Below are 21,593 nucleotides of genomic sequence, written 5' to 3' on the forward strand. Positions count from 1 at the left end.
ATGAGGATAAGGACGGGGCTACTCTACAAAGTACTGTGAGAATAAGTAAGTCCTTCATGAAGAATTCCATGTTTCATGCAATGAAACAATACTTCACATTTGCTTCTAAGAGCTAAAATTTGAAAAAAAAAAAACTTGCTGAAAACAATTGGGGGATGAGTTTGTATATTACAAAGAACCCGAAAACAGAATACAATGCAATCATAAAAAGTTAAGCCATAGAAGAATATTTATTGATATGGGAAAATGTTAACAATATACTTCTATATGAAATGTATAGGATAAAAAACAGTATATATACTTTAATACCATTTTTATGGAAAGAAAAATAGCCATATATACAAAACCATGCATAAGGAAAAAATAAGAACTGTATACGCCATTTATGATTATCTCTCTAGTGAACCGGATGTGGTTAAAGCTTTCCCAATACTCTGAACCTGCCCTGCACACAGCATCTGTTTCATCTCTTCTGTGATTGGTTTTAACTGATTTCCTCCCAGCAGCCTGTCTCGAGGTCCACAGACACCTCCTTAGGCAGCTAATGCTATCTATGCCCATCAAAGTAGATGCTACCTTTATACTGGCATGGGAAGACCATTTTAACTAAAATAATATAGAGAACACCACAGTAGATGCCTGGCAATAGAAAGGTATTATTTGGAGAACTAGAAAATTCTCTACAAATGATTTTTCTCTATTTTAATAGAGAAAATATGTTATCATTATTTTGTATTGATGGTAAGTGTGAACTATGTATTTTCAGGAGTTAGAACTGTGGAATTTGGGATCTCTCCTCCTGTTTAAAGAGAAGAAGGTTAAGGAGCTCAACCCACAAAACATTGTTAGTAATCTTATAACATTAAAAAAAACATAACATTTTTTAAGTGAAGGAAAATGAGATCAGAGATATAAAAAATGTTCTGTCTTCTGTAAACACTAATACATTTTAGACAAAACACCAGGGAAGAAACTCAAAACCAGAGCGCTGGAAAAATCACGCCTTCCTCCTGCAGCATAGACCTTAGTGCTTTTATCACTTCTCACACGTCTGGAATGTCAAGACTGTGAGATTATCTTTAGCAAATGATGCTTAACTTCCGTAAGTTAATGCATAGGATATACTCAGCATTTCATGGAAACAGAGGTTAAGTGCTCCAAATACACACATATAGGTCATCCTATAATTCTCAATAACTTACAACATTAAATAATGTTGGAAATAAGACTTCTGTCTCAGAGCCCACTCTAGTGGAGAGCTGGGTCCTGGGCTCCTGTTTAAAATACCAAGTGAGGTGTGGATCTTTCAGGGTTGAAGGATAAAGAAAACCATCTGCCCAACCTTAGATGCTGCATGTTCCAGTACCATCCCAAAGCTGCTTCCTAACTTCTCATCCCTTCCTTGGGAGTGAAGTCAAACAAGCCTATGATCACTTGATCAACTTAGTAATTGTTGGCATCATGTCTGAAAGACAACAGCGTACAACTTACTTACATCTCAAAGGGAAATTCCCAGTCTTTTTCCTTACAAGTAACATACAAGTAAAAAAAAAAAAAAAAAGAAAGAAAGAAAGAAAACACTTTTCAAAAGGAAGATTTGCCAAGAATTTGTAGACAAAAACTTTTTTTCTAATGAAAAGATCTGTCCCTCTACCTCTCAGCAAAAACCACAGAACTAAAAGAGTCGAGCAAGTGTGCATCAAACTAGTCCAGTTCTCAGCCCGCATCAGTGCCATTCTGCCACCTCTACCTTATTCTCTCAGTGTCCCTACTTTGGCACAGCACAGGGAAGAGCACACGGAAGGGGCTTCCAGGTTGTCCAGCGACATTGTAATATTCCATCAACACACTTGTGGAATGGAAGGGCCCGGGAGACTTGGCTCACTATGCTCCACTACAGGAATTAAAACAAAAGGCAGAAACTAAAAAAAAAAATCACTTTTTAAAATTTTACAAACTGTTGCGACCAATTTGCAACAATACTGAGGAATAACACTTGGCACATAATCACAGGCGAATACTTCTGGATTGTCACTTCATCTGTCACGCCATGATAAACACTTAGCACATAATCACAAATGAAGACGTCTGGATTTTTACTTAATCTATTACTCCATGATGAACACTATAAAATGAAATGTGACAAACTTGTGAAATCACAAGGAAAAGACTTCCCAAGATGTCAGTCTTCACGAGCTCCCACTCTAATGAGCCACAGGGAGCTCTAACGCGTGTTACGTAACAATATGGGAATTTCTACCACAGGAAACCAGGCATTAATAGTCATCTGAAGACACGTCTCCCCACCAAACGAAGGCACCTGACAGACTGAAATGCACAGTCAGCTCAGGTGCACCTCCGAGTTATATGGAATGGTAATTAAGCTTATATCAGTTCTTCTATATAAGCCTGAAACACATGGGAATATATCCTAAATTCTCTATTTCCGGCAAATGTAGAACCAAAGAAGGAAACGTAGTATGCTGGTGTCCACGATGGTGGCTGACTCGAGCTATCAAGTGTGTCCGCTTTGTGTGTTCGTTAACCACTGTGGAATGTGTACATATGACTCGAAATTAACCTTTTATACAGTTTCAAGTATTAATGCTCACTCCTCTTCTTGTCTTTTTTTACTTTCTTCTTTCCCAAACTCTTAGATGACTCCTCCTGGAAAAGAAACCAGTCAGTGCAGCACCGCATACGGACAGGGCCTCACAGCAACCATAGAGCTGGTCTAAATGGTAAACCATAAGCACTTTTAAAGGCATCAGCACTGTGCCTGAAGACACTTTGGCTTATAGTCTATTATAATATTTCATGTCAGGTAAGATTAGCCAAGAAAAACATTTTACCTAGTAATAGTTATGCTTGAAAATTCTCAATATTATTTCATCTATCGCTATTCTCCCAAGTCTAAATAGTTATGAACATATATAATGTATAAGCAAAACAAACTCAACATATAAAGAACACATCTACATACATGTCAGGGAAGCACATAATCTGAAACCAACACAGAATTTGGGGACTTTGCGGGTCCCTCAAGAACATCGACTCTCAGTGTGAGAGCTCACAGCTCTCTAGACCTCAGATATTACTTAAAGGGGTTTCAGCTTTTTCTACTACAAACTCTACAGACCAGACATATAAAATCAGATTCTCCCATATTCTGACTAAAGTCTAGGTCTTCAGCTTCCTAGTTCAATAGCTTTACCAGTACAATGTTAATATTTTCACCCATTCTTAATTTCCTTTTTGTCGTTCACAGTGATAGCAAGCTCTAACCACAGCACCAACAGCTACTTACAGGTGAACTTGTGAAGTTCTTCTCTACCAGTATATTCCTGGCACAGTTGTTGATGTGTTTGAAACGATCAGGTCCTAGCAGAATTCCTCCATACCAGCGGGATACCACCACCATGACATTCTTCACTTTCAAAATCTGTTATTTTCAGAAGCATAATTACACATAAATAGATATGTACAAATGTGAGTTGTAAGAATGAAATAACCACCAGGTGGTGGTGCCAGCGAGTTCCAGGACAGACAGGACTGTTACACAGAGAAACCTTGTTTCAAAAAAACAAAGAACAAACAAACAAAAGAATGGAATACCTGATATATAAAACAGCATGCACTTAATAGTTTCTAACAATTCCGGGATGAAAAGTTAGGACAAAGGAAATTTGGTAGGTCAATACAGTGTTCTATAACTTAAACTGTTAACTTTAGAACCATCAGTCAGAGGGAAGGGAAAACTATGAAGGCAGGACTTCCATTTTATTGACTGTTACCCAGAAAGCTATGGTTTGTTTTTGTTTTGTTTTGTTTTTACCAGAAACATAAGCAAAAACAAACAAACACCTGAACCAACTACCAAACAGAAGAGGACCTGCGACACGTGACAGGTGTGACCTTTGAAGGGAAGCCACCAATGTTCACAGCTGACCCACACAAGACAGAGCTCCTACTAGAGAGAAAAGCCTCTCTGGAAAGCAAACTCCACAGACAGGAATAAAAGAGACCACCATGACTACTGAGGAAAAAATAATCCACTCTTCAAGCTAATGCACAATCTGCAATCACCAGATGCATGAAGGAAAACAGCGAGATGGAAGAGAAATGATGAGATAAACAAACTACAACGGACCTGGAAAACTTAAGGCTAAAACAGTTCAATAAAGGAACTCAGATGAATGCATACAGACAAAATTTAAAAGCTACTTTATCTGTAAAAACTGAACAAGAATCCTATGAAAAACAAGGAAAAAGTTAATACAGGAGCTGGAGAGATGGGTCAGTTATTAAGAGCACTTGCTGTTCTTGCAAGGACCCTGGTTCAATTCCCAGCACCCACATAACAGTTCAATCATCTGAAACTCCAGTTCCAGGGGATCCAATGTCATCTTCTGGCCTCTGCAGGTACTGCATGCATATGGTACACAGACATAATGCATACAAACATCCATATACATAAAATAAATATTTTTTTAGAAAGGAGAAACTATTTTTAATAAAGAAGAGAATATTGCTTAAGAAAATTAAATGCAAGGTTGTTAAAAATACACAAACTTTGCGCCAGGTGGTGGTGGCACACACCTTTAATCCCAGCACGCAGGTGGATCATTGTAAGTTCAAGGCCAGCCTGGTCTACGGAGTGAGTTCCAGGACAGCCAGGCCTACACAGAGAAACCCTGTTTACAAAAACTAAAAACAAAACAAAACAAACAAACAAAAACCTCTGGAAGACAGCCAAGAAAATGGCTCAGAACATAAAAAGAGAAAAGCAATTTAATTTTTAACAATGAAAAATCCTTCATCTACCCCATGTTTCAGTAACCAACTAACAGGAAGTTTCACAGAGAGAAGAGACGCAGGGAAGCCACAGATGCAGACAAGCTTGTATTTTTTTCCTGAACAACACTTGGTATTAACTGTTGGCACTCTGACTCAATCCAGTGGTGAAGAGTGCTTCTCAATCAATGTTTATGACCAGTACCACACATCATTCTTCCTAAGTGGAGCTCTGGTCTGTTGGAAAACTCTACGGCTTGTATGTGCATATTCAGAGTTGAGCTCTACACTGACCTCCATGAGATGAAGAAGACGGCCTCCAGCAGCTGTTTCTCCATCATCTTCACAGTCCTGTAAGAAGGTCTGCTTGTCCTCACAGTATATCCTAAAATATACGGAGAGGGGTATACTTAGAACCATCAAAGTATAATAAATATGTCATATAATAAATGTTAGTCCTCAAATTTAATATAATCAATATGACCACCTCAGAAATTAACATATTTATCTTAAAATCCTTCTTGAACTCTGTCTGAGGCATTCTTGTGGTTGGCTGGGCACATAAGCTCATCTTCACAATGGGGACACTAGGACCCAGCGGTTTCCCCTTTTTACTAAAGTGCTGCTTTTGTGAGAAGAATTTACACATGCAATTTCCTGAAAGCTTTAGCCTGAAAGCCTAATGCAGAGCCGTGACAGAAAGCCAGCCGTGAAGAATATAATACATCAAGGCATTATACAACAGGACCTGCAGAGGTATATGCAAGAAATAGGTAGCACACTCCTGTCTTCAAAGAGCCTACGACAGAATGAGAAACTGGAGATGAAGGCCAGCGTATGTGAATGCTTCATTTTCTTCCTCTCATTTTATCCAGCTATCAACTTTTAATATATTTCTGGACATAGCAGTAAGTGACTGTGACCCCAACACTTAGAAGGTAGAGTGGGATCAGTTTAACACCCAATAAAGCAAGCTGGAGGTCAGCCTGGGCTACATGAGACCCTACCCACAAGCAAACAAATAAATAAGCAAGCAACTAAGCAAACAAAAAGGACTACATTAAATTTCTATCTAGATACTGTTCAGGGGGCACACATTCATATGCATGTAAATCCTTTTTTTTTTTCAAAGATATGAAACAACTAATAGGAAAAACTCTCTTACGCAAACTGAATCTTTTGAATTTGAAGTCTGGCTAACCTAGACTTTATAAACATTCAACTGAATTTTAAATTTATACCAACTCCATATATCTATATTCTGTTTTACTTTAGGGCTAAACTACATCTTTAAGTCTTATTATTTGGTATATTTTCAATGTTCTTTATGTCTTCGCAAATCAGCAACATTTATACTCAAACCCCAAAAGCTCTCAACTCATTATTTATAGGAGGAGTATAAATGAATTTAAAAATAACATTTGGGAAAATTTGAAATATATATCAAGTTTCAGAAGTATTCATACTTTTTGATAATTCTACTATAAAACCATTTTCTTCCTGTTAATTATATCTGCACTTCATTTTTTAAAAAGGTGAGGAGCTGGTAGGTAACCCCTTTACCAGCTCAGTGGGTAAGAGCTCTCTGTACAAGCATGAGGTCCTAAGTCTGTAACCCTGCGCTGAGGGGACAAAGACCAGGGGGCGAGGATGCACTGGCCAGTTAGTCTAGCCAAACTAGTGAGCTCCAGGCTTATCTAGAGGCCTTGTCTCACAAAGTGAGGCAGAGAGCAATAGAGGACAACACCCAACAGTGATCTCTGGCCTCCACTCAGAAAAAGCACATCTCCCCGCACATGCGCAGACAAGGGAGAAATGATGAAGCTATTAGATTACTGCAGAAATAATCTAATTATGTTCAAAACATGTCTGCCAGACTTGCTTCCCAATAGTGAAAATCGGATAATGTACAATGAAAAAGAAACAGCAAAATAAATTGAGGTGTAGAACCCAAAGACATTGAAACAGTTTTTAATCAACTAAATATAGAAAATATTTTTATCAAATTAAAAATATAGGACACGTTATAGTATGAAAAGAGTAAGTGTCTCACAGAAAGACAACACACACCAAACACTAGCAAATGCAGTTAGCAGAAACCATGCCCTCCTTCTGTCTCTCTTCCTGCACTGTGCAAATATTTCACAGGTCTACTGGTAGAACAAAAAACAGCTATATTTCAAAAATCATGCATAATTTCCCAAGCACTGTTTATGAATTCCACAGTCTAAAGACTGGCAGTCACTTACCTATAGGCATAGATATTGTGGGTGGCACTGGCTATTTTCTTATTTTCATACAACTTAGCAAGAACCATTTTCACCTTAAAAAAAAAAGCAGTGATATAAACAAATATGACTTTTATTTGCTCTCTAAATGCTAGAAAATTAGAATTAAAGTGCTTTCATATAAACCTTATACCAAAACAGTTCCTTAAAGAGCCCACTGAGTTCTGAAGTGATCTAACAGGGCAGATACCTCCCGAGCACTAATAACCAACAGATGTTTTAGTCTGTATGTCTAAGGCACAATAAATGAGAATGTGTTCCTCGGGTAGAGAACTTTTCATGTAAATGCAAGCATTTCCAGAAGCTAGCTCTGAAATTTCCTCAATGTGCCCACTCTTATGATAGGTGTACAGTATGGCGTGCTCCCAATGTGGTAAAATCATAACTGTCTCTAGGAATCAAGCATGCTTCACAGAGGAGTCCTGAGCCAGCCCTTGGAAGTGACAGTCCTTCTGCATCAAAATGCAAGGGAGAAAAAGGAGCATAAGGAAGAAATTCACTCAGAAGACAAACGCAAGGAATAGGAGGATTGGATAAATAACTATAACAATTAAAAAAATGCCGAGTCAAAACAAAATTTTCAATCAACAACAGATGTATTTCTACATAAATGTTAAATTAATGAATATGAGTATGTGCTATGAAGGTCTATCCAAGACTCAGCATTAACTGGTATCTGGATTTCCTGTCAACCCTGTAAGGAGTAAGAAGAGAGGCTGAGGAAATGCTGCATGCAGCTCCTTAAGAATCTGAAGAAGAGGCGAGAAGCACCATTAATGGTACATTAGGAATTAAACAAATGGCTAGAGTTTAGATTTTTTCCTTGCAATGGAAATCAGTAAAGATTCTGTGAGAAGAAGACTGGGTGGAAAAGAGAGTGAGATGCAGTCAGACTGCCTCAAACTCAAGAGAAATACTGAAAACCACTTGAGATGAACTCCGAGAGGCCAAGTTTAATCACATACTGTGCAATTGCTGTCATCAGTTACCACTTTCAAGTTGCAGACTCGGAATCAACCATCTTAAAGACAATCTCAGCTCACAGCCTGTGACTGAGTCTGTGACTGAGAAGAGGGTCCAGGATGGCAAATTCATTAGAGTGTGTGAGAATGAACCTGAGGAATATGAGCAAAGTCAAGGACAGAATGTAACTGGAGAAGATCAGTCAGCTGAGTGGAAAAGGGGTCCTCCTGAGCACACATCCAGACAGAATAAATGTCCCCTCCCAGACACTGAGAGCAAAGTCCTTGTAAAAAGAACTCTATTTCTAAGAGTCAATGCTTCAGAGGTGCTTGGAGGGCTAGGGGAATAGGGCACTGGCATAGAGATGTGAGGTTCTGGGTCTGATTCCCAGCACTGCAAAGAAAAGAATGGGGGGTGGAGGTCAGAGTAGAAACAGAGTCCAAAGGAAGGAGCTACCCCTGGGGTGGTGAGCAATGGACTGGAACTTTTCCTATTGTTTGTTTTTTATGGAAAATTGGAACTGCCTTGCCATCAGAACAGTTAAATTTCTGCTAGATCATAAAGATAGGCCCTGATGAAAAGACAGAAGAGAGACAAGTATAACATGAAGGGCCAGCTTGTTGGGGTTTCCATCCTGCCCGGTACCCCACAGACAGCAAATTCCAAAGAAAATCACACAGAGTCTACATTAGGTTATAAACTGATTGGCCCATTAGGTCAGGCTACTTATTAGCTCTTATAACTTATGTTACCCCATTATCCTTATCTACGTTAGCCACACGGCTCAGTACCTTTCTCAGCTGGGCAGGTTACACCCTGCCTCTTCAGGGGTCTACGCAGGAGTGTCAGAGGGGGCTTCCTGCTTCCCAGAATACTCCTGTTCTCATTGCCCCGCCTCAACTTCCTGTCTGGTTGACCCACCTATACTTCCTGCTTGGCCAATCAGCGTTTTATTAAAATACATGATTGACAGAATACAGATAATTCTCCCGCACCAGACAAGGACCTACAAACAGAGGTTTTGAAGAATGAGTTGTCATTTACATCCTTTGGTAGGAATAAGGTCAGTTAACACCAAGAAATGACATGTGGAAGACTGGACTTGACATATGGGCCCAAATGACCTCCCTCATCAGGCAACAGTAGAAAAGACTTAGCTTCACATATTCAGTAGAACAAATAATCCTTTTTGACCAGCTGGTAAGCATCATGCATTTCTATAACACAAGTTTTTCTTAAAGATTAAGAAAAGATTTTCAAAAAGGATAAGATCCAATCAGAATCTAAATACAACCCTACTGTTGGTGCTCAGTGATAGAATGCTTATCTAGAATGGAAATGACCTAGTTTAATCCTCAATAAAAAAAGCAAAATTTAAATACAATTTTAAAAGCAAAAACAAGCAAATCTCTCATGGTCACAGAAATTTGGGAGTGGGAAAACAAATAAATGATATATTTCTTATGTGAAGTCATAAGAGTGAGAAGAAAGGTGTCAATGTAAAACCATTACGAGAACCACACTGGTTGAAGAGGGTCAAGGTGGGTAGGACACAGTCACGTACCTGCTTGGGACAGACTACAGGGGCCACATGTGCCTGAAAAGTGCTCCTTCGGTCTGTAATAGGAACGCCATGATCAACTGGAGGTAATTCTTCTATTTCTATAAAGTCAAAGAATTAATTTACCTTTTAAAAAAAATCAGCTATAAAGGAAAAGAACTGGGATGTAAAGAATATTATATGGAAAAGTTAAGCAAAAGCAGCATGAATAATCATCTACCAAAATAAAACTTTTAGTAAAATGTTCATAAATGTATTGTTTGTAAGAGAAAAATAAATGATTTTCACCTGTCATTGCTACAAAGCCAGGACTCAAATGTTAGACTGCTGTACTAGTTTAAATTGGGACAGCATCTAACTTCTAAGAGAGTAGAGGGCTACTCAGACCAAAGATTGACAAATGCTCACACCACAGCTTGTTTCTCCATGTAGGCCAACATCTGGACTGGGAAGTCTCTGACTGGCTTTATACTGTGTGGCTGTGATAGAACGTCTTCTAATAGAGCTGCTCCTCCGTCACATATGGGATCTAACACAGTCCTGCACCCAGACAGCGCCCACAGCAGGGCAGTGATCTCTAGCTGCTCTACCTTGCCAACAAGTCTAAGAATCACTGTGACTCAACTATGGTAAAGACCCTGTCTTGGCTGCTGCTAACCAAAAGGAAGGGAACACATCTCAACGTCTACAAGCAAACAAGTAAGCACTCCCTCACAGATTAACCTTTCCTGCTTCTAGGTCTCCCTAGAAATATCTCCTCCAGGGGAACTAGTTAGAAACACCACACCTGGTACATGTTCACTGATGTTGAAGTCTAATGCTCGAACTGCATTTTCTGGTTGATATTCTACAATGAGGCCATCTTCACATTCAACATCTTCCTCTTCAGTTTTTTTCTTTACATCTGGGCCTAAATGAATATGAGGCATTATTTGATTGATCCATGAAACTAAAAAGAAATTACACCTACCAAAATCATTGAAATCCTAGCACTTGGAAGGCAGACAGAGGCAGGCGGATCTTGGTTAGACCCAGGCCAGCCTGGTCTACATAACAAGTTCCAGGTCATCCAGGGCTATACAGTGAGACCTGTCTAAAAATAGAAGCAAAAATTGGATTTTGACCTCTACACACCATTCTTCAACAGAAGAAAACATGATTTTTCGTACAACAGAATTCTAAAAAATAAATAAATGAAGGATATGAGGGGGTTTTTTTAGCCATGAGATAAAAATCAGAGTGACTTTTGATAAGACTACTGATGGGTACTAAGACTGTGGGTAAGAGTGTTTTCAAGAAAGAACAGGAAGGGAAGGAGAGCAGCTCAGGGGCAGGGTACTCCCTGCATGGCACATCCCTGGTTCAATCCCCAGTACAGAAAGAAGAAAAGGAAGAGCCTCAGCGGACCCTTGAGGAACATTCCCCCAAAACTACAGTCTTAGAAGAAGGAAGCAAGAGTATTATGTGAGCTTGAGGATTTGAGGCCAACCTGGGTACTGGGCAACATAGCAGAGCCCTATTTTTCCCATCAATCAATCAATCAATCAATCAATCAATCAATCAGTAAGTAAATTAAATGAATAAATCCACCTCTCCCCACACAAAAGGAAAGACATTAACTACCATGATTAATTTTACATGTTAACTTAGTGAGACCCTAATGTGGATATCTCTGAACAAACACTATTACTGATGTTTCTATGAGGCCATGTTCTGGAGGGGATTGACATTCACAGCTACCAGCTCTGTCCTCCATCACAATGGAGCCTCATCCACACTAAGGGAAAAAGGCTGACCTCCATGAGGAGGATATTCTCCCAGCAGACTACCTTTGGACATAAACTGCAACATTAAATTACACTGTGCTGCTCCTTGCTAATTCCAAACTTGCCATCCTCATACCTGTACAAGCCAATTCCTCAAAATAAAGCTCTATATGCATGCAAGTATGGGGTTTGCTTTTCTGGAGAAGCCCAACATACTAACTTTATGGTGGCGACAACTGGTGGATACCACTTTAACCAAAGGATCAAGGTAAACATTAATAGTCAGGAGACAAACTGATCTTATGAACTTCCTGGTGTGGTGTCATGTGCTCACGCACTTCTCAGAGGGCTGCACATAAAGACACGGTATCATTTCTAGGTGCTCTCACCAGAAACAGCTCACTCTAGTCACAAGCGACAAGACCAAACCGTCAGCATTCCATAAAATAAATGGTCAGAAAATTCAGAAGTGTCAAAGCTATTTAAGTTAACAAAAGGGACTGGAGAGGGACTCAGTCACTAAAGTGCTTACCACATAAGCAAAGGATCTGAGTTCTATCCCTAGAGTCCCTCCCACTGATACAGAGGTCAGAAGCAGGAAGACCCATGAGGCTCACTGAGTAGCCAGCCTAACCCAATTGGGGTGCTCCAAGCCAATGAGAGTCCATTTCAGGAGGTAGAATGCCATTTCTACAGATAACATCCAACACTGTCCTCTGGCTCCATGTGTGCGCAAACATGCACCTGCACACACATGCGCACATACACACAAATGCATATGTACATATGCTCAGGTATTTGTTTAGAAAGTCAAGGAAAGGCAAGGGGGTAGTGGCATATGCCTTTAATCCCAGCACTAAGGAAGCAGAGGCAGGTGGATCTCGATGAGTTCGAGGCCAGCCCAGTCTACAGCGCGAGTTCCATGACTGGCTCCATAGTTATTAAAAATCCCTGTCTCGGGCAGGAAACCCTGACTGCTCTTGGAAATGGTGAGGGAGGAGGAGAGGGAATGGGGGGAGTGGGGGGAGCGGGAGGGTATTGAGAGGAGGGGAGGAAGTGGAAAGAGTGTTTTCGGATACTTGAATAAACAAGTCTAACGGACAAAAAAAAAATTAGTTTAACCTGAATAGTTTCAAATTATATATTATTTTTAAAAACTCAGATGATAAAAAAAAATCCCTGTCTCTAAAAAACAAAAAACAAAAACAAAAAAAAAGAAAGAAAAAGTTAAGAAAAGACCAAGGAACAGATTACAGAATAGAAGAAATCAAACTAATAAACAAATGGAGTGCAGAATCCTGGACAAGGTCCGATAGCAAAAGAAAAGATGTCAGTGGTAAAACTCGTGAAGCCTGGGTAAGCTCTTTAAGGTCCCATAGTTATACAAGACAGTACAGGATCAGGTAAGGACGTGAAGACTGTGTTACTGCTTCTATCACTTTCATAAGTTTAAAATAGGCTCTGGTTTCTTTTAAAAATTTAAAAAGTTGGGGCTGGAGAGATGGCTCAGCGGTTAAGAGCATTGCCTGCTCTTCCAAAGGTCCTGAGTTCAATTCCCAGCAACCACATGGTGGCTCACAACCATCTGAAATGAGATCTGATGCCCTCTTCTGGCCTGCAGGCAGACACACAGACAAGAATATTGTATACATAATAAATAAATAAATATTAAAAAAAAATTTAAAAAGTTGTGTGAACATATTTAAAAATTTAAAGATTTTATTGTAGAAAAAAAACAAAATTATACTGAAATAAAATGACTAATTACTTGACAAGTAGCTGCCTAGAGAAGACAATTCTCAAGCTGTGCCCAGGTCACTAACTCTTACCCTAATGTAGTTCTTTAGCACGGTTTTTTGTTTGCCGTTTTTTTATTTTTACAAAAAATTAGAATAGAAAAAAATGGGTACAGGTTTGCTAGGTATATATTCGATCATTAAGCTACATTCCCAGGCTAAAAACATTTTAAAGAAAAAGACTCAAATGAAACTTTAAAATAAAATTTTAAAGTACTTTCCAACACTAAACAGCTTCAGAATCTGAAGAGCCGCAGCTATGAAGGGCTGCGTAAAGGAGTCACTGTAAACAAGTGGAGTTTGCTGAGCTGAATGACCGCAAACGTTCGGAGCCGCTGACATGCTCCACTGCTCCAGCTAGCCCAATCTACGAGACAAACTGGCCAAATCGTGGGGTTTTGACGTCTGTTAGAGACTCACTCTTTGTCATTCATGCTCTGAATGCTGAGAAATCAGAACATGGACCCAAAGTTAAAGGAAACACTTTGAAAATGTTACAGAGACCAGTGTCTTTATGCCACTCTCTCCACTCCTCTTTGATTTTTAACAAAGCAGTAAAAATATTTGCTTCTATAAAAAAAAAATGTAAAAAAAAAAAGCCATCTGAAAACACATACACTGCCATCAACTTTCACCTACAACACAATTGGTTCTCTGCCAACAACCCTCTTTTTGAAATTCTAAATATGCCACAGGGCTCTTTCATAATTCTTCCCCCAACACTGAAAACAACTTTACCGGGGGTGACAACAAAAAGTAATTCAGAAGAAATACCAGGGTAAACGGGAAATGGAGTTCTTTCTCTCCAAAGGCCATGGTGGTGCTGACAGCACAGCAGAGAAAAGGGGAAGGAAGCCCACGCTGTCTGTCATCTACCCAGCAGCTCAATAAAAGGCAGGCAATGCAGGATGGTTTTACATCCTAGGTAAAGGTTACTCCTTTACTCAGAAGGGTGAATAATTATGGAATGTGAATTGTATCTCATTTGAAAGCCTACTTTAAAACTAAATTTTATATCCTAATATTAGTCAAAATACTTCTCAAGAGTTCTTTTCTGATGAATACTAGATTTGTTTAAGACTAATATCTAATTTATATGTCCAAATCTTGAGGAATTCTACTAAGATCACAATACCTTAATGATTCAAGAAGAATGTACTTTAGATTCAAGTTCCTTCCCCAGAAAATTCTACATTCTAAAAGTATAATCCACAGAGACACTTTATAGAAAGAAATTGCTATAACTACATGAGTAAGTGAACTCTCAAGAGGAACCTTTTCTTATGATACAGAATCCATAAACTTTGCAGGACATAGTGTCGCTTGCCTTTAATCCCAGCACACAGGGGCGGAGGCAGACAAATTTCTAAGTTCGAGGCCAGCCCGATCTACAGAGCACATTCTAGAACAGCTAGGGATATGCGCGCGTACACGCGCGCGTGCGCACACACACACAGAGAAAGAGAGAGAGAGAGAGAGAGAGAGAGAGAGAGGAAGAAGACAAAGAAACCACAAACCAGAATATAGATATTCAGGTGTAATTTCAATAATAACATCCATATGAAAATCTAACTGCTCCGAATTAGAAGCAGACCAAAGTATCACTCGTAGTCTCACCTGGCTCTGCCGTCTGGGACTTCTGTATCAGAACATCTCTTATTTTCTCCACCCACAGGTAAAGAATACTTTCACCAATATTCTGTCTAAACAAAATTCAAGGATATAATTCATTATTTCAAAAACACATCTCAAATTCAAAATATTTATTTACAATTATAAACCCAAGATATTATAATAAAATCTAACCATGCCTTTCCAAATACATAAAGTTTACCAATATTTATGTCTGAGTAACATAATGCTGATATATTGTGTATATCAGCATTAAAGATTCCAAATGGCTCCAAAATTAATATACCTTACTTAAAACTAAATTAAGGAGAATGTTCAAGGAAAGGAAAGTGTCTAAATCTGAACTACACAAATGAGACAGGTATAGACATGAATTATTCTGATCTATGAGTGGTTTTAGGATTTGTATCCAATCACCACTAGCTTTTCTCAACTCTTTGAACAACTCAATCTACTTATTTGACACACAAATCCTTCAACAAGATGTACAGAATATATTGGGATTCTCTCAGGAATTTAGTTTAAGAGATCCAAAACACATGGAACTCAACAGCTTTATATCCATAACATGTTTTTTGACAAACTAGTCTATTATGTAATTGATTCATTTTAGTTTCAAATGTGTGGCTGCCTCAAATAATTAAATTCATCTCAAATCACTGAGAAAAAGAATGTTTTGAGCTTTGAAGTTAAATGATAGGACATCAACAAAATAAAGACCAAGCATCTTGTTTTCAGGGAGTGATGCTAACTCTGTTAGCTTTGGAGTGTGTTTAAAGAAATGACCAAACTATGGCATAGCAGGACCTTACTGATTTCCTTCAAAACTCCCTTCAAAATTATTATCAGGAGTCACCAAAGGAAACTTTCAAAACAAGCACTCTTCCAGACCATCCAACCCAGCCGTCTCCCTGGTGCCTAACTTCCAGCACTAACACAGTCTTTGCTGCACCCCTTTGCGAGCTTTATTTGTCGCGAGAACGACATCAGCTGGAGAGGTTGGTAAAAACAGAGAACTTCTTTAAACGGTATTTACTTCTCTCTTCTGTGGACAGTGCAAGATCCAATGGATCAAGTGTACACCAAGTCCCAAGGACGTTATATACAACAACACAGCTGATACTCAGAGCTCTCCAAAGATAATGCTATTATTTCCCCGCTTACAGAGACAAGAAAACAAATTTACAGATATCAGTTAGCTCGTCCACCAATTAAGAAGGCTTGAGCTGAAATAAGAGCTCAGAACCGAGGTTCAAAGCTCAAGTCAACTACATTTTGCTCCCCTATCAAACAGCTAATGATAAGGACGCATCAACAGTCTATGGGATGAATTTGTATAAAACCCACAGGCCCATACTGCTGAAGGTTTGTCTGTTCTGGGTGAATCTTCAAACTAGGAGGCTTAGAAGAAACACAAGACTCAATGACTTTGGTGCATTGGGAGCCCTCCCTCAGTTAGAGCCTCCAGTATACAGGCTACCTTGCATGAGGCTCTGGGGCTACAGCAGGGAGCAGGATAATGTCAGCCCTTTCTTAGTGCTGGTAACCATTTTCTGTACAAAATCACAGCTTTATATAAAGATCTATCTCCCACTCTTATTCTACTGAATTCCTCATCACCATCACCCTAATAATACCCACGATACAGAGTAAGTGCCAAAATGCTTATTATCACAGTTTACACTCACTAGTCTCTTTGAAACTTGAAAATCATCCCTTTGTAAATATAAACTCACACTCAGCCCAAACTAGTCTGTATGTCTACTCACTATGGAGTCGAGGCTACCTGGAATCCATGTTCTTCCTATCTGTTTCTGTACTGGGCTCTCAGACTAGGGTCACCACATTGGACTCCTCATTTAGCATTTGAAAAATAATACCTTAGAAGAATGTCTACAATTAGTAATTTCCCACAGCAACAGAGGAAACTCAACCTTCACTTGAGATGTCTCCTCCTCGCAGAGCTCCCCGGGAAGCCGCACAGCTGCGGCTTCCATGCACTGGCATCAGGAAGACTGCTGCCTGAGAAGCTACACACACTGGGTGTGAGGCCATCTGGGCCAAGCAGAAATCATTCTCTACCACAGACCCCCAAAAGTCTACCAATAAAGTACAGAAATATTTGTATTAGAAGAATTACACTATATTTGTCTCCTCCTGCAACAAGAATCTACTTCTATCTTTTAACTATCCACTAGGAGTTAGTGTGACTTACTTAAAAGAAAAAAAAAAAAACAACTGGTCTTCAAACTTTTGCCATTCATTGCTGTAATGAAAGCCTTTATAGAATCAGAAGCTGGTTAAATTGAACAAAGGTGAAAGCCTTGTCTACTAAGCCCCTGCATCTTCCTTTTTGTTTATGTTCTCTAGTTCATAGTAGGAAATTCTGCTTTCCCACACACTTGCTTCTTCAGAGGTCCAAAGCAACAGGGCTGATCAATGACAGATGGGACCTGAAATAAACCTATGCTTTGTAAATTAGCACAAGAGTTTCATTTAAATAGTGCACAGCTAACAAACTAATACTGTGTGCAAAATAAAGACTACTACATGGATATTATTTAATACTTACAATGATATCATCCTCATTCTATCAGTATAAAAATAAACACAAGGAAGCATGCTATTGAAAAGTTAATTCCAGATGCTTGACCAAAATAGCCTAAATATAACCCAACAGGCTGCTAATATTATGCTGGTACACATTCATCCGTGTGTGTGTGTGTGTGTGTGTGTGTGTGTGTGTGTGTGTGTGTGTTTTACTGGGGATCAAATCTACTCCCTCATAATTCTTTCCCCCAACACTGAAAACAACTTTACCGGGGATAACAACAAAAAGTGATTTAGAAGAAATACCAGGGTAAATGGGAAATGAAGTTCTCTCTCTCCAAAGGCCATGGTGGTGCTGACAGCACAGCAGAGAAAAGGGGAAGGAAGCCCACGCTGTCTGTCATCTACCCAGCAACTCAATAAAAGGCAGGCAATGCAGGATGGTTTTACATTCTAGGTAAAGGTTACTCCTTTACTCAGAAAGGTGAATAATTATGGTATGTGAATTGCATCTCTCAACTTGTCTTCAGAAGCCAAATAAGTATTGTTACATCTTCCAACTTTAAATATTACCATATTTTTCTATCAAATGTAATGTTAAGTTATGTAATTAACCTTTTAGTTTTTGTCTTTTTTTTTTTTTTGAGACAGGGTTTCTCTGTAGCCTTGGAGCTTGTCCTGGAACTAGCTCTTGTAAACCAGGTCTCGAACTCACAGAGATCCGCCTGCCTCTGCCTCCCGAGTGCTGGGATTAAAGGCGTGTGCCACCACCGCCCAGCTTACCTTTTAGTTTTCTTAATGTGAATGTTTTTGTTAATAAAAGAGCCTAACAAAAGATTCAGGAAAGTATGAGCAGATCTGTCAAGAAAAGCCCAGAGCAGAAATCAGTAGCAGGATGTTTGTGAAGAGCTACCTGTCACTTACTTACATATATATTTCCTCAAGGCTGTTTGATAAGTCTGCACGTTCCTGCCCTTTCAGCCAAGGAGCACTAAGATTGAATAAAACACAGAATAAAAAATTATCCAAGAATTGGATGAATATTTGAAATATTCATTAATGTGTTTTTAGATCTATACAAAATTAAAACATTTTCATTGACCTTAATTCATTTAATCTGCTCAAGAAACCATAGCAAAATCCACACAAAAATTACTGAATTTTAATGACTTAAAAAAAAAAACAGAAGTTGAGTTCCTAGGGTACCACAAACCTGCCCAAATTTGTATCAGTGGCAGAACCTGTTCAAGAATTTAACATTCCAATTTTGGAATGTCTGCCACAGTGCCAGGAGTTACCATTGTTTTCAGCTGCAAAAGCTAGACTAACTAATAGGAGACTCTTACACATGAGTCCAACAAGTAAGCAAGCTGTGTGTGATTGTAAAAATGCTTTTTTTCTGAAAAGATACTTAAGAGCATTCTCTATCATTTGCAATTAGATAAAAAAAATACAGAACTATTTTTATTAGTTTTATTAGCATAGTTTTGAAATACACACAAAAATAACACTTGTAGATACAACTTTTCATAGCCAATTTATGCAACTCTGTTCCCATGACTTTTCTAAACTATGGCATTAAAGGTGACATAGGTTACAAGTCACAGCATCAACAGATCAGGACCCTGCCAATGAAACCTGGGACAACTAAAAGGTGGTTCTTCAACAGCAGCAGAGGGAGAAAGCAGGTGCGACCACCTAGAGTACTCTGGATCATTTCAAGAAGGCTGGCAGTGTGAAGTTAATCCAAGAGTTGGGTTAGGAAGCTGAACAACAAGGAAGGCTTTCCTCCCCATCTCTAAACACAGTCCTGCAGCTTCCTGCCCACTGTGAACTCACTCTCTTTTATACTAAGTAGATGTATCAATGTGTTTTACATCATTCTGTAAAATGCTCTATATTAACTTAGATGTTTCTACTGTCTATGTTTATTTTAAACAAAGCATTTTGTATAAACACAATGACTGTGTAGAAACTACCTTTGACAGTAAAATATTTCTATAAAAGTATAAAGGTAAAATGTAGCTTACTTCAGCTGATAAACGGGCGGTGCTGTGCTTGGGTATTCACTCGGTAAATTCACCTACAAGGAAGTTTTAGAACAAATCTGCTTACACTGATCACAGCTGAAAAGCAACTACATTTATAACGTCAGTCAATAAACAAGTTTCTAATTTGCCTAGACAGAAGACAAACCATTGGTTTATATACTATTCATGAGTCTACAAAAAATATGTTGTTAGAGAGGCTCTTTATGTTTTTAGAAGCGAATTCTTGGCAGAGAAACTATAAAAGAATGAAAGTTAAGAATAAGGTCAAGGGGGCTAGAGAGATGACTCAGTGATTAAGAGCACCAGCCACTCTTCCAGAGGACCCTGGTTCAATTCCCAGCACCCACATGACAGCTCACAACTGTCTGTAACTCCAGTTCCAGGGTATCTGACACCCTCACACAGACAGACATGTGGACAAAACACCAATGCACATAAATAAACAAATAAATAGGAATAATTTTTTAAAATTAAAAAAATAGAAGCTTAAGAAGAGAGATGACAAAGAAGCAGATACAGGCACTATATACCCTGACTCCAATGAATGGTGATGCTAGTTTTCATTATCCAAGTAAAAATAAAGAACTCTATAAAATACCATTAAAGATAGTCTGTGAAAAACATATGTCTTTTAAAATCAATATTGTGGAAACAAATACTGGAAAATTCACAATTTGGCATTCTTTACATAAAAACATCACAGTTGTAGAATACGTGCTAAGACAGAAAGTCACGATTAATCTTTTAATCTAAGTACAAGTAAATTTCAATAACAAGACAAGTATCGTTCTATGAATTTTCATTCATAACCTCGTCTTCCTCTTAAATATTAGCCACCTTTTCTAATCTAAACCTTCTGTTAGTGATTAGAGTAACAAAAGGAAGTATAACTCAAGTCTGAAAATAGAATAGTAACAGATTTAATAATTAGAAAAATAAAGACAAGATTGCAACAATCAAAAAAAAAGCATGACTTGAGGGTGACCTGAGATTTAAATATCTGTTTGTATAATCATGACAATAATCAGCAAAGGCAATCCAGAAAGAAATCCATTCTGGAATAATCATAAAAGAAACACATGGCATCGGCTATATATTAAATACTGTCGACTGGAAAACAGCTATAAAGAAGAAAAGATACCTGCAAGCAAACTGTCCATTTGGGATCATCTATGTTATCGCTGATTCTAATACAAAATATTTTGGCAGAATCATCAATGACACACCACTCCTCGCCATAAATGGCTGCCATTGCTTCAATTTCCTCATTCTGAAAGTTGATTTTAAAAAGTCAACAAATGAACATACATAGATAAACCTATTCTCACTACCTTTTATGGTACTAACAATTAACATAAAAGGAGTCTTATGAGGCCAAATGTTCTAAGCATGCTCTGCTGTCTGGTTTCTTGATACTATTGCTATGACTGCAACCAGCTTGCAGGTGTGCAGATACATGCACAAGCAGACACACACAGACACACACACGCACGCACGCACGCACACACACTTACTTCCTTACATACATATTCTGTAATGAGATCTACCCATGAAAAGGCCATCCTCAAACCACTATCACCATATTCCTGTTGCGTTCTGAGTATTTCTGGTTCAGATTTGCTTTTAAATTGGGAACGGGACTCAGTAGGTTTTTTTGTTTGTTTGTTTCTTTTTGCTAACTACCTCAAAGCGCTGAAGAATTTCGGGGTTAAAACGTAATGGCAGTCATGTGTGGTGGCGCACACCTTTAATCCCAGCACTCTGGAGGCAGAGGCAGGTAGATCTCTTTGAGTACCAGGCCAGCATGGTTGACACAGTGAGCCAGCCACAGCTATACAGAGTGACGCTGTCTAAAAATCAACGCCATAATAGGCCTAAAGTTGGAAAATGGGAGGCAGAATAGCTAAGTCACGTGCTACCGGTTGATGAGTCCGGGGCTCACAGGCTACCGTGGAGAGAACAACACAGCCCCCTAAAGGCAAGACCAGCTGTGCCTGGACTGCCGTTCCCTGCCGGGGGACCTCACCTGCCTCTGGTCGTTCCCTACGTCCCCCTCGGCCATGGGGCCCTCGGGAGCAACCACACTAGTAACACCAACAACAACAACTGCCCAGGTCCGGAGAAAAAGTACAGGAAGCGGCCACCGCACAGACCTATGGGGCACCGGAACTGAAAGTCCAGCGCCACCTATA

At 39.0% G+C, this 21,593-nt stretch overlaps 1 protein-coding gene across 2 annotated transcripts; it reads right to left on the minus strand.

Annotated features, from left to right (window-relative positions):
* Positions 1-211: 211 nt before the first annotated feature.
* Impact (impact RWD domain protein) lies at positions 212-21,591 on the minus strand. Of its 2 annotated transcripts, XM_048447927.3 has the most exons (11): positions 21,428-21,591; positions 20,543-20,671; positions 19,381-19,433; positions 18,279-18,341; positions 14,786-14,871; positions 10,394-10,516; positions 9,610-9,707; positions 7,044-7,117; positions 5,089-5,179; positions 3,308-3,442; positions 212-2,667 (listed from the first exon to the last, which is right to left on the minus strand). In XM_048447927.3, the coding sequence occupies exons 1-11, from the start codon at positions 21,461-21,463 to the stop codon at positions 2,602-2,604; spliced, it is 954 nt and encodes a 317-aa protein (XP_048303884.2). In that variant the 5' UTR covers positions 21,464-21,591; the 3' UTR covers positions 212-2,601. The 2 variants fall into 2 exon arrangements, with proteins under 2 accessions (XP_048303884.2, XP_048303886.2); XM_048447929.3 differs by lacking the exon at positions 20,543-20,671 and having other exon boundaries at positions 21,428-21,590.
* Between the last annotated feature and the right edge of the window lie 2 nt (positions 21,592-21,593).

This window comes from Myodes glareolus, chromosome 13 (assembly GCF_982192425.1).
Source record: "Myodes glareolus chromosome 13, mMyoGla1.1, whole genome shotgun sequence".
NCBI lineage: Eukaryota > Metazoa > Chordata > Mammalia > Rodentia > Cricetidae > Myodes > Myodes glareolus.